The 12750-nt window shown below is 38.3% G+C and overlaps 1 protein-coding gene across 1 annotated transcript in view; it reads right to left on the bottom strand.

The window, feature by feature from the left end:
* RORB (RAR related orphan receptor B) overlaps positions 1–12750 on the bottom strand; it is a 190067-nt gene that overhangs the window by 49355 nt on the left and 127962 nt on the right. The window contains exon 2 of the mRNA XM_021694399.1: positions 2153–2238. Within this exon, the coding sequence (XP_021550074.1) occupies positions 2153–2238 (86 nt within the window). The remainder of the gene's footprint in view (positions 1–2152; positions 2239–12750) is intronic.

Here is a 12750-nt window from a genome sequence, read left to right as displayed (position 1 = left end):
CTTGAGTTTTCTATTTGGAGAAAAATGCAGCATATTTACACATGTGGGTTTTCCCAGGAAATAAAAAAAAGTAGTGTCGTGTACAATGTCATTTTGGCTACAACTTCAGAGTATGCTTCCGAACAGCAGTGTAATTTCTAGGATTGTGTCTTCTTCCTTTAAATAGAAAAGATGACAGGAACCTACACACTTGTTTCTGACTATTGACCTGTTGGAATATATGTGTTCCATAGTTAAATCTTCTGGAAATTACTGTTTAAAATGTTTTGCTTGTTAACATGAACATATGCTCATATTTTGAAAGCAGGCATTTTCTTAATAGAGCTTATACAATGAAACACAAAACAGCCACACTTTGACACTGGTCTAAAAAAATGTATTTGGTGGATACTTTGTAAACTAGACCAGAGGCCTTAAAATTGCATAATAAACCAACCCAGTGGTGGAAAAGCTTTCCCTGGAGGGTTCAGAGTCTAAAATTATTAGCGTTTGCGAAGAAAACTATTTGTCTACCTCCCAGAGGTAGTAATAACTTACTCTAAGGAGAGTAAAAAATTGTTTTCTAATTTTGCTTTATTGTTTCTTCTGATGAGTTGGAAACAATTGCATTAAGGTGTGATAACATGCGATTCTCAATTGTAGGTCTGCAGAGGAACAGAATGCAAGGCATGTCTCGTGATGTTCAAATATGGATTATCACTAATCACCTTTGAAGCAGGCTGTCGATGGGTTAGTTACATTCATGTTATTCTTCCCTCTCTGCATCCTTTTCCCACTTTATTTTCATTTATTTCTTTTTCTTTTCTTTGCTCCCGTTTCAGTTCCAGGAATCATACTTTTTGGAGACTCTTATGAAGACACCACCTGTTTTTTACATAGCACTATTTGATGGTTATGGTATGTTTTATTTCACATATATTTGAATCTGTTAGGATTAAGGTTGGTTCTTAGAATTTATCATTGTGCTACATCTCCTTCAGTCTACTGATTTAAAAAACATTTTTTTATTATTTTTTTAAGTAATCTCTCTACCCAACGTGGGGCTCGGACTCAAAACCCTGAGATCAAGAGTCGCGTGCTCTACCAACTGAGCCAGCCAGGGGCCCCCAGTCTACTGATCTTAAATTAATGATTCACTCTGCTTCCATCTTTGATCAAAAATATGATTGCTTTCACCATTAACTTTGCCAACATATCACTTTTTACTCGCAGAGTGTAGCTGCATTTTGTTTGTTCTGTGACATTCTGCCCTTTGAAATTAGGTGTGGAATTGTTTTTTATTTCCTCCGTGGTATTTAGTCTCTTGCCTGTTTTTTTTTTTTTTCTTTCTAAGGAAGAATTTTAAAAACTTACTGTGAACTTTCAAGTTTCTCTTATTTCAGATTAGGTCTATGTTAACTGCTATTTTCAACTTCGTGTTTTAAGAGCAACTTCCTCATAGGAACTCGTTTGTCTTTGGTAGGGTTGATTGAATCTCTCCTTGGAGAGGAACACTGGATTGAGAATGAAAAATCTTGTGTTTTCGGCCGTATTTTTTTTACTAACTAGATCAGTGACATTGGCCAAATGATATGATCTTGTTTACACCTCATTATCTCATTGAAAAATGAGGAGGTTGGGGCAGATAATTTTTAATTGATTTAGAGATTATCTGGTACACTTCTGACATTCCATGCTTCTACTTTTATTTTTCTGGAATGTGAGAATAAAGGATGGCCGTATGCATATTGCAACGGTTACCTCTGACTTCTTTCTCAAGCAGATAAATAAATCTAGGCCATTGGCTTGCCATCTTTAACCTTTAGCTGTTTTACCTAGTAATCAATGCCCTTGAGTTTACTCAAGACAATACTGTTAAAACAGCAAGAAGCTGTATTTCTTTCTCTGTAAATGTGACTAATTCAAGCTTTTAAATACCAATCCATTTTTAAGTAGCTGCTGACCAGGTAAGCAATCACGAAAAAGCTGAAAGGCCAAAGAACAGAAAACCAACCCACCCACACACCAAGCAGAAATTCCCACGTGTCAGCAGTAGGCACAAGCATCCTTCAGCGGGCCCTCTTTAAAAAGATGTCACCACGTGCACGGGGAGGTATACGGATGCCCGAGGCAAACACGATGCTGTGGGCAGTGCTGTGTTAAAGTCTCCTACCTTGCAGCCTTCACACGTGATCACTCCGTAGTGGATCCCAGAGGACTTATCGCCACAAATTTTGCATGGTATCACTTCAATTTGTGCTGAAAGGGGAAAAGAGACATTTTGAGCTTCTTCCTTTTGCTCTCCTGTCTCCCTCCCCACCTCTCCCGGCATGACCTTCGTGTTTGAGGACCCTGGGGTGGGGTTGCCCGCCACTATTTGAAAGGCTTCCTGAAGTTTCTTGTGAGTGAAAGGGCAGCTATCTACCACTGTTTGCTTTGTTTTTCTAAGACTGAAAAATATAACCAGGTATGAGAAGTTTTCTAAACTCCTAGTTCACTGCTTTCTCCCTTTTAAACTTGACCTGATTATTAGGTTGACTCAAAAATCCCTTGAACGCTTGGCTTGGTTTTCTTATTTTGCACTTCAAACATTAGGTCACTGAGAGCTATCTCACTGCTTTAGTTCAACAGTATTTTAAATAAGTAAATAAAGCAAAACTGGAAGGGGTGGTGGAGGCTTTATACATGATGGGGCTGGATGTTTACTTGTGAAAACATCAACGGTGACAATATTATTGAGCATACTCCACATGACCATGAAAATAATAAAAGTTGTTGGCACAAGATATGATCTATTTATGACACAAATAATTTCACTAATACAACAAAATTAATACATGGAGAAATCCAGGGAAAATGATAAACACAGGTGGCTACTAGGACTTCAATACAAACAAAATAATTTCGTGGAGATGAAGACATTTGGGCTGATTCTGAAGATTGTGTACCATGAGGTTAGGCTGATGTGAAGGGCAAAGGGCATTTCTGCCAGCAGAATGGAATAGAAGCGGTCTGGAACGACACTGGCTCGTGAGCGCTGGGACAGACAACTGGGCTCCCCTGGAAACGAGGGCCATGTGGTTGGGGAGGGGGAGTGATATGGGACTGTGGAGCTCCTGAGAGTTAGGCAGAGGAGTTTTCACCTGATACTGCTGGCCATAAGGATCCAAGGAAGGGAACAGGGTGAAGACATGATGGAAGAAGGGGTTTGGGTCCCTTAGAAAGGTGGGTTCAGCCAGCTAACCAAAAATAAGAAGACCAATTAAAAGCTATTCCAAACCTCGCGTTAGGAGATGAAAGTGTGGATTACATGCATGGCAGGAGAAATGGAGAGGAAGAAACAAACAGAAAGATAGTTCAATCAGGATCAATGAAAGAAAGGACACAGGTAGAAATCGATGGAGAACAAAAGGTGACTTCTAGCTTCACCCTTGAGGGTTAGGTTCCATAGCAGGTTTGACACAAATGGGGTTATTGGTAAGGCAACTGCTTTGTGGAATATGGTGGGGCATGGGATTTCCACCTCGCCTGTGTGCACGGGTAGGCACCTGTAGATAGAACCTTTTGGAAGGATGATTTTAAGTCATCAGCATCGAGGTTATGGATGAATCCATGAGATAAACTTTATTTAGAATGTAGTAATTCCTATGTCTCTGGTAGTATTCTAAGTGTTGTTAAAATTGTACACACCAGGAAGAGCTGCTATTCCCGTTCCCAATTTAAAATAATTATGCAAAATATGCCTCAAAATGCTTTGTACATCAATCTGCCATTTGGATGCTTTTCTACAGTTTCTCACCCTGGAATATACAAAACACATAAATGTAAGACATAACCCTCTTTTTCTTATTGTTTTACATTTTTTAAAAAAGATAATACTTAGCTTTAGGAGAGCATATTCAATTTTTTGAAATCAAGAATTTCACAATAAGTTCAAGTCATCTTTGTAAGCAAAAAATTAGCATTATGGCCCTATTTTTCATATGAGAAAAGTGAGGATCCAAATGGTTAATGATGCCCTTGAGTTGATTTGGGAGATGGCAACTAGAATTTAGGCAATTTTCCTGATTCTTTGTCCAGTAACCCTTTCTCCGCCTACCTCAGGGATACGATATGAACACAATTTTGAATTCTGATATTATTCCAATAGCACCAGCTAAAGAGATAATGATAAAAACATCAGGAGATGAGACAAAGTCAACTAAAACAGTTATTAGCTTAACTATTTATATTGGTTCTGTTTCTTCAGGTTTCAGATGAGAAGAACTGGTATTTGTTTTCACGGTTTTGTGATATGGGAAAAAAAATGTGAGATTTAATTCTATTCTGTTTTCCTAGATTCCTGTCTCTAATCTGTTAATGACTGGGTCCATGGCCAAGATCAAATTCTTATTTTGTTCTCTGGCTTATAAGGTTTAGCTGACAAATGTCATAGATTTGTGAGGATTAAATGAGATATTTTATGTAGAAGAGCCTGGCAAATAGTAAAGAGCTACAAAATGTCAGTCTTTATCAGCATCAGAATTACTGTTAGCTGGTATTTCTAATGCTATTGGACAAGAATTATAACAGACCATGTTAATATTCCTTTATTAAAAATCTTATTTGAAAAACTTGAATGACACTATACATTATTTGTACCTTTTTTTTTTTAGTGATAACCTTTCAAACAGTGGATTCTTTATAATGACTACAAAATTGACTAAAAATACCAGGTATCCACTGTACAGTTGTTAGGCTTCTATGATATTAAGTCAGAGGCATTCTTTGCATAAATTACTCCCCAGGGAGTAACTTACACGTGGGGAGAATCTGCTTCAATAAGTTCTTAATTATAAAATGATCTAACTCTAAAGGAAATGAAAATAGAGGTAATTTGCCCCCTAGGGTGTGAGAAGATGTTTTTGAAAGCCACAAAGGTTATCTTATACAACTTGGAAAATACAAATGGCATAAGGAATGATTCGATAGAGCATCTGCATATTTATACATATTTATTATCCCAGCTCAACATGTAATCCTGAAGAACCATAAACATTTTAACAGTATTTTTAAAGAGAAAGAAAAAGGTATATGTGTGTTGCTATGTGTGGGAAGGGATTATCAATTTGGGAAACCTATGACCGTTTTTACCTATTACGGCAGAACACGTCATCTGAGGCATATTATAGGTGAAGATAAATTTAAATAATTTAAAGGACTAATCCTTTTCCTTTGCCATCATTTAAAATAAACTGCTTCTGAGCTACATCATAGCTCATACTATGTATTTTATAAAGCAGGTCTTCAAGGCAGAATATTTCAGACACTGATCAGGACAACACACGACATTATTGCTCCAATGGACGCTTCTAAAGGTCTTGCCATTACACCAGCCATGGTGAGGCAGGCAGTTACCTCGCAGTGAATGCAGATCTGGTGACATGCTATTTATTATGGTTTCAAGCTGAACATCTAGGGAGGATTTGGTGGCTTGGACCACACCAGCTGTGACCATGAAGGCGCTCTAAGGAAACTCAGGGTGGGGGAGGTCAACTTTCCTACTTTTGTGTGACTCATGGATTAATTCAACAATAGTGTTCTCTGAGGAGCCGGAATGCCCTGAGAGGTGGCTTGAGATGTGCTCATTTCACAGTGTTTCCATTTCTTATATCTTCTGCTCACTTCCATTTTTCTATTGGTAATCTTCTGTGGAGACTAAAGTTAAAATTTTATTTACCAACTAGATCTTTTTGTTCATAAAAGCAATCATATATAGTATTTCGGAAATGATATTCGCACAATATCAAAGAATATCATGAAAGATTTAAAAGAATTTTTTGATGTTTTACCTTATAGAAGATCACATTATGAAGTACAATTAATTTAATACCCCATTATTTGGCAGGCAGGTCCTATTCAACAATTATACACTAGTCACAGTTTGTCTCTTCTTCGAAGATGGCGGTCCTCTCCTCTCCCCCCAGTACCTCCTGAAGGCTCTCCCTTGCTTAGAGCCCCTTACTGTCACATCGCACAAAGCCGCTGTGTGTGCAATGCTTCCTGATGATCAAAATGTACATGTCTTTTGTTCTGCTCCCTCAGAACCCCCTGCTGCTGAAGGCAGGTGTGAGGTTAGATTAACTAATCCAGGAGAATGCATTCACTAGGAAATGCATCACTTTGATGCATCAAAATACCTTAATTCTTAAAAGAATCCACCAGGAAGGTAGTAATAGTGGACTGTTCAGGTACTTTCTGGTTGAAGGAAACATTTTTACTGCATGTGTTCTTGTGGCTCTTGATTCCCCATTCTAACTCCTACAACTCAACCTGGCCGTTTTTATCGTCTGGGCATTTTAAGTCCATGGAGGAAAGGGTCTGGGTAATATTTTTATTATTTTATGGAAAGATTTTATTTGACACAGCGAGAGAGCGAGCGAGAGCGAGAAAGAGAGAGAGAGAGAGAAAGAAAGCGAGCGCACAAGCAGGGGGAGTGGCAAGCAGAGGGAGATGGAGAAGCAGGCTCCCTGCTGAGCAGGGAGCCCAACGACGTGGGGCTCGATCCCAGGACCCTGGGATCATGACCTGAGCTGAAGCTTAACTGACTGATCACCCAGGCATCCCAATACTTTTTTTAAAAAAATTTTCTACTGAGACCAAAAGAGAATTTGTATAACTCCTAAAAGCAGTACTCCTAGTTTTCTTTCTTTCAGCACAACCAAGAGATTCAACATATTCCCTTTTATAAAAAAGGCTTTAAGCAATACCGATTTCCTACATTTGGGGTGAGAAGTAATCAGAATCTTGAGATTGGAATGGATATATATTTTGGAATAGGTCCCCAAGTGATTCCACTGAGGATTAAATGAATCAAACTGTGAACTAGGAATTCTCTGCAGCATGTGAACTGCCTGCAAAGGAAATAAAGCCCAGGGACAAGCCTATAATCCGAAAATACTAAGGAAGGACCAAGAGTTCTCTGTTTGCTGACCTTTGGTTTGGGCTATGCTTTTAGCATCTTTTGTTTTCTGCCTTTTTTCTTTTTCTTTTTAAAAAGATTTATTTATTTGAGGGGGGAGGGGCAGAGAGAGAGGGAGACTCTCAAGCAGACTCCCTACTGAGGGCAGATCCAGATGAGGGGCTTGATCCCAAGGACCCCGAGATCATGATCTGAGCCAAAAATCAAGAGTTGGATGCCCAACAGACTGAGCCACCCAGGCACCCCCTTTTTTCTTTTCCTGAAGAGAAATGAGAAGCATTTGCCCCATCTACAATAACTTCCATTCCTGGATTGTGGGTTTGCCCCTCAGTTTCTGTTTCCCAGAATTTCACAGTTAGGCTAAAAGTGGGCAGGGCAGGAAAAACTGTCTGAGTGAAGCGCACTTTGCACATACAAAACTTCCAATCAGGATGACTATTTTGGTTAAAATTCCTTTTGCATATGGTCTCAGGAGCCGTGTAAGTTGCATCTCACCCATCATTTGTGGCAAATCCAAATGGAAATCCCTATTTGTAGTCTTTCTCTTTCTCACTGGCAGACTGATAAGTTTCTACCTCTATCAGGCATACAATCTTCTGATGTCACTCACAGAGGAGAAAACCTACAGGATAAAGCAAGTATTTCTAAGATCTGGTTTCACTGTAACGTTATCAGAAAAGAGCAGAAGTGTGGAAAAATGAAACCCTCAGGAAACAAGCAGAAGTTTTTGAGCCTTTCTATCATGTTAGGTGGTGATTCTAAAAGATTCCTGACATCGGATCAGGTATGCGTTCATGTATGGCTCATCGGGGCACACAGCATCTTTAATCCCAGCTTCCTGCTTAAATACCAAATACAGTGCACGCAATTCAGTACACTCGAATTCCTACTAGAATTCCTCTATCAGCATTTGGGATCTCCCTTTCTTCCCTTCCTTCTTAAACTCTCCTCTGTAATATTCTGGGCAGTAGTCTGTGTGAGCCTTTGGTTCCATTTGGTGTAGACAGACAGCTTCTGAATGACCCACAGGTAACATTTATTTTTATATTATTATATCCCTTAACTACATGTCCTTGGAGACCAGAGTAAGAAAAATTACTATCACATGAGAATGGCCAAAAATGATTTTTTTCAAAGGCATGATGTATAGGATTATCATGAAGGGAGTTGATTTCCAGAGGAACACTCAGCCCTGAAGAGTTGCTTGCCTACTCTACCTCCTGAGAAGACTGAAACAGAGAATGAGACCAACAAAGGACAGTAGCAGCTATTAGTATTATCATCAATAGCAATTACTGATAATAAGTTAAATATCCCCCTTGGAAGTCGAAGTGGTTTTAAACTCATAATTTATGAATTAATTCCCATTAACTACATCTTGTCCTATCAAAGTTTTAATTATAACGAGATAATGTGTGTGTAGGACCTGACATCATTCAGGATGAAAGCAGTAATGTCATCGGTGACCATCCACAGTGTGGTCTGCATACCAGTGGCATTGGCATGACCTGGGGGCACTTTAGAAATGCCGAGAATCGGGACTTGGATTCATAACCCAAGGCCAACTGAATCAGAATTTGCTTTTTAACAAGCTCCCTAGGACAGGATTCAGGTTTGAGAAGAAATGCTCCATGATGTCCAGGTAATTACAGTTGTAGCTACTCTGAGAACTAACAGAATTTTTAATTTCTCTGACATTAAGGGAAATTAAAAACTTTACAAGACTCAGGAAAAGCAGTTTCTGTGGTTGTCTGTTAGGTATTTCTCTTTCGTTCAAAAGGCAGAGGGAAGGACACTGGAAGGGTTTGTTACAAAAAACCCTGGTCATTAATTGACAAGGCAGAAGAAAGAGAAGCCAGTGTATTCCCAGAAACATCTTGCATTACTGTAATTAACACCCGGTGTACCGGGTTTCCTTTACAGATTTTAACGATTGTCAGCTGCGTCTACATCTCTTCACATTGTAACACTGTGTGGTAGTATGTCCTCCCCTTTCTGTGGGACCGGCTCTTGGGGTCTGACTACTAGCTCATTCTCTGGATGCTCTGCAAAAAAAAGCCTTTCAAGAAGATTTTGAAATAGTTTTTCTATTTTAAGTTTTTAATTGCACAAAGTTTACTTCTTTTGGTGGAGATAAGGAGGTCAAGCAATATTTGCAACAGAGATGAACTCATTTCAGCTCTCCATGGTAATTCTGGAGAGGATACATTTGGAAAGCTACCCCATCTGGTGGAGCCATATTAGTTAACACAGAGCTCAGTAGTCCTGATGGCCACTCATCGCATTCCTCCCATCTATCATCATGCTGTCCTGAGCCATACTACTCAAAGTGCGGTCCCTGACCAGCAGCACTGCATTTCCTGGGGGCTTGCTAGAAATTCAGGCCTTAGCTTCTACCTTAGACCAAGATAATCAGAATCTGCGTTGTAACAGTATCTCTGTGATTCATATGCACAGTGAAATTTGAGAAGTTCTGGAAGAAAGAAAGAGAAGATAGTCTACAATTTAACTGTCAGAGTGTCTACCCCCAAACCACAATGCCATGTGAGGAGAACTTCATCTTAAAAAAAAGAAGACATGGGGTGCCTGGCGGGCTCAGTCGGAAGAGCATGTGACACTTGATATTGGGGTCAGGAATTCAATTTCCACACGGAGTGTAGAGATTACTTAAATAAATTTTAAAAACTTAAAGAAAAAGATGTGTATTCTTGATAGCTATTTTTTTCAATCATAAAAAGAAAATTGATTATTTTGCTTCGGTGAAAAACCGGATTCTCTGTAGTTCCTTCTTTTGTTCCTGAGCCTCTTTCTCTAGTCTTCATTTAGCTGAAATCCTCAACAGAAAGCTCATGTTTATGCAGCACCCCCTTTACTGGAGGAGCACAGGAAGGGATAACTCCACACACCAAGTCACACAGATGACTCAGAGTGAACAGGCAGACTTCATTCCCTTGATAAAAATTCCCAAAGAGCAAAACCCCCTCTTTCCGGAAGATGAAAAAATATAGTTTTTCTATGTTAAAAATCAAACTGCATTAAGAGCATGAACAGACAAATTACAGACAGAAAATATTGGAAAACCTCTATCTGACAAAGGACTTTTATCTAAAATATTCAGTTTTCAAAATTCAAAAAAAATGGGCAAAAGACCAGAACAGACACCTCAGCAATGAGGTATGGATGACAAATCAGCAGATGAAAAGATGTTCAACATCATATGTCATTAGGGAGTTAAAATTAAATTAAAACAAGTTAAAATTAAAACAAATTAAAACAATGTGATGCCACTACACACTTATCAGAATGACTAAAATCTAAAAAAAAAAATCAAAAACAAAAACACCAAAAACAATAATACCAAATGCTGGCAAGGATGCAGAGCAAAAGGAATGCTTATTTGTTGCTGGTGGGAATGTGAAATGGGACAGCAGTTCTGGAAGGCAGTTTGGCAGTTTCTTATAAAACTACATGGTCTGACCATATGACCCAGCAACTGAATTGGCAACTTATGTCCACACAAAAACCTTTGCATTAATGTTTATGGTCATTTTATTCATACTTGCCCCACAAATGAGATATCCATTAATAGGTGAGTGGATAAACCAACTATGGTGCATCAGACAAGGAATATCATTCAGTGATAAAAAGAAGTGAGCTATGAAGCCATGAAAAGACATGGAAGAATCACATATGCATAATGTAAATGAAAGAAGGCAGTGTAATTCCAACCATTGGACATTTTGAAAAAGGCAAAATAGAGACAGTAAAAAAAAAAAAAAAAAAAAATCAGCGGCTGCCACAGATTCAGGGGATGGAGTGGAACATAAATAGGTGAAACACAGAATTGTAGGTTAGTGAAATTATTCTGCATGATATAATGATGGATACATGTCTATCCATTTGTCAAAACCCATAGAATGATACAACACAAAGAATGAACCTAATGTAAAGTATGGACTATAGTTAATAATATATCAGTATGGGCTGCAGCAACTTCTGACTAGACACGTCTCCAGAGGCAAGGTACACAAAAGTGAAAGTGAACTACTGAGACTTCAATATAAAAAGCTTCTGCACAGTGAAGGAAACAATTGACAAAACTAAAAGACAACCTACAGAATGGGAGAAGATATTTGCACATGACATATCAGATAAAGGGCTAGTATGCAAAATCTATAAAGAACTTCTCAAACTCAACACCCCCAAAATAAAAAATCCAGTCAAGAAATGGGCAGAAGATATGAACAGACACTTCTTCAAAGAAGACATACAAATGAAAAGAAAAAAAAAAAAAGACATATAAATGGCTAGTAGACACATGGAAAAAATGCTAAACATCACTCATCATCGGGAAATACAAATCAAAACCACAGCGAGAGACCACCTCACACTGGTCAGAATGGCTAAAATTAACAAGTCAGGAAACAACAGATGTTGGTGAGGATGCGGAGAAAGGGGAACCCTCTTACACTGTTGGTGGGAATGCAAACTGGTGCAGTCACCCTGGAAAACAGCATAGAGGTTCCTCAAAAAGTTAAAAATAGAACTACCCTATGACCCAGCAATTGCACTACTAGGTATTTATCCTAAGGATACAAAAATAATGATTCAAAGGGGCACCTGCACCCCAATGTTTATAGCAGCAATGTCCATAACAGCCAAACTATGGAAAGAGCCCAGATGTCCATCGAAAGATGAATGGATAAAGATGTGGTATATATATATATACGATGGGATATTATTCAGCCATCAGAAAGAATGAAATCTTGCCATTTGCAATGACATGGATGGAACTAGGGGGTATTATTCTAAGCAAAATAAGTCAGTCAGAGAAAGCAAATACCATAGGATTTCACTCGTATGTGGAAAACAAAACTGATGAACATAAGGTAAGGGAAAGAAAAAATAGAATAAGATAAAAACAGAGACAGAGGCAAACCAAAAGAGACACTTAACTATAGGGAATAATATAATAATAACTATAGATAATAATCTAATTGCTGGAGGGGAGGTGGGGGGGGAATAGGGTAATTGGGTGATGGGCATTAAGGAGGGCACTTGATGTAATGAGCCCTAGTGTTATAGGCAACTGATGAATCACTAAATTCTACCCCTGAAACTAATAATACACTACGTTACCAAACTTGAATATAAATAAAGTCTAAATAGTAAAAAAAAAAAAAAAAAAAAGAAAAGAAAAAAGAATGTATCAGTATTGGTTCATCAATTTTAACAAATATATCACACTCATGCAAGATATTAATAGAGGAAATTGTGTGTGGGGGGGGGGTGAGTAGATATATGGAACTCTATTCTGTAACTCTAAATGTGCACTAAAAATTCTATTATTAAAAATAATTGAATTATACAAAAGCACTTCTTTTGATAGAGATGGTGAGGATCATCTGAAATAGCCCAACAAAGACAAGTAAGGAATATTTCAAAAATAATTCAGCAAGTATTTGTTTTAGGCCACAAATACAAGCAAATCCAAGTTTGTCTTCAAAATGAATCCAGTGATTGGACAGCCCCACAGAGGTCTAAGTAATTTGAATGCAAGGCAGACTGAGAGGGTGCTTAATGAACATGGAGTAGAAGATGTTGATTCCAAGTCGGGGAAACTGGGAAGATTTAGTGGATGAGGTGGTTTTGAGCCAGGTCTTAGACAATGAGCAGAACTTCAAGTGGTAAATATGCAGGAAAATGGCAAAGTTAAAATTGGTGACTAAAGATTCAAAGAGGAAAATCCAATTATGAAAGTAAAATTCCAGATGAGCTATTTAAACTTGTCCTGGGGGTCTAGTTATTGG

This window comes from Neomonachus schauinslandi, chromosome 13, assembly GCF_002201575.2.
Source record: "Neomonachus schauinslandi chromosome 13, ASM220157v2, whole genome shotgun sequence".
Taxonomy (NCBI): Eukaryota; Metazoa; Chordata; class Mammalia; order Carnivora; family Phocidae; genus Neomonachus; species Neomonachus schauinslandi.
Note: the sequence above shows the minus strand (reverse complement) of the source record. Positions and strands in the feature narration are given on the sequence as shown.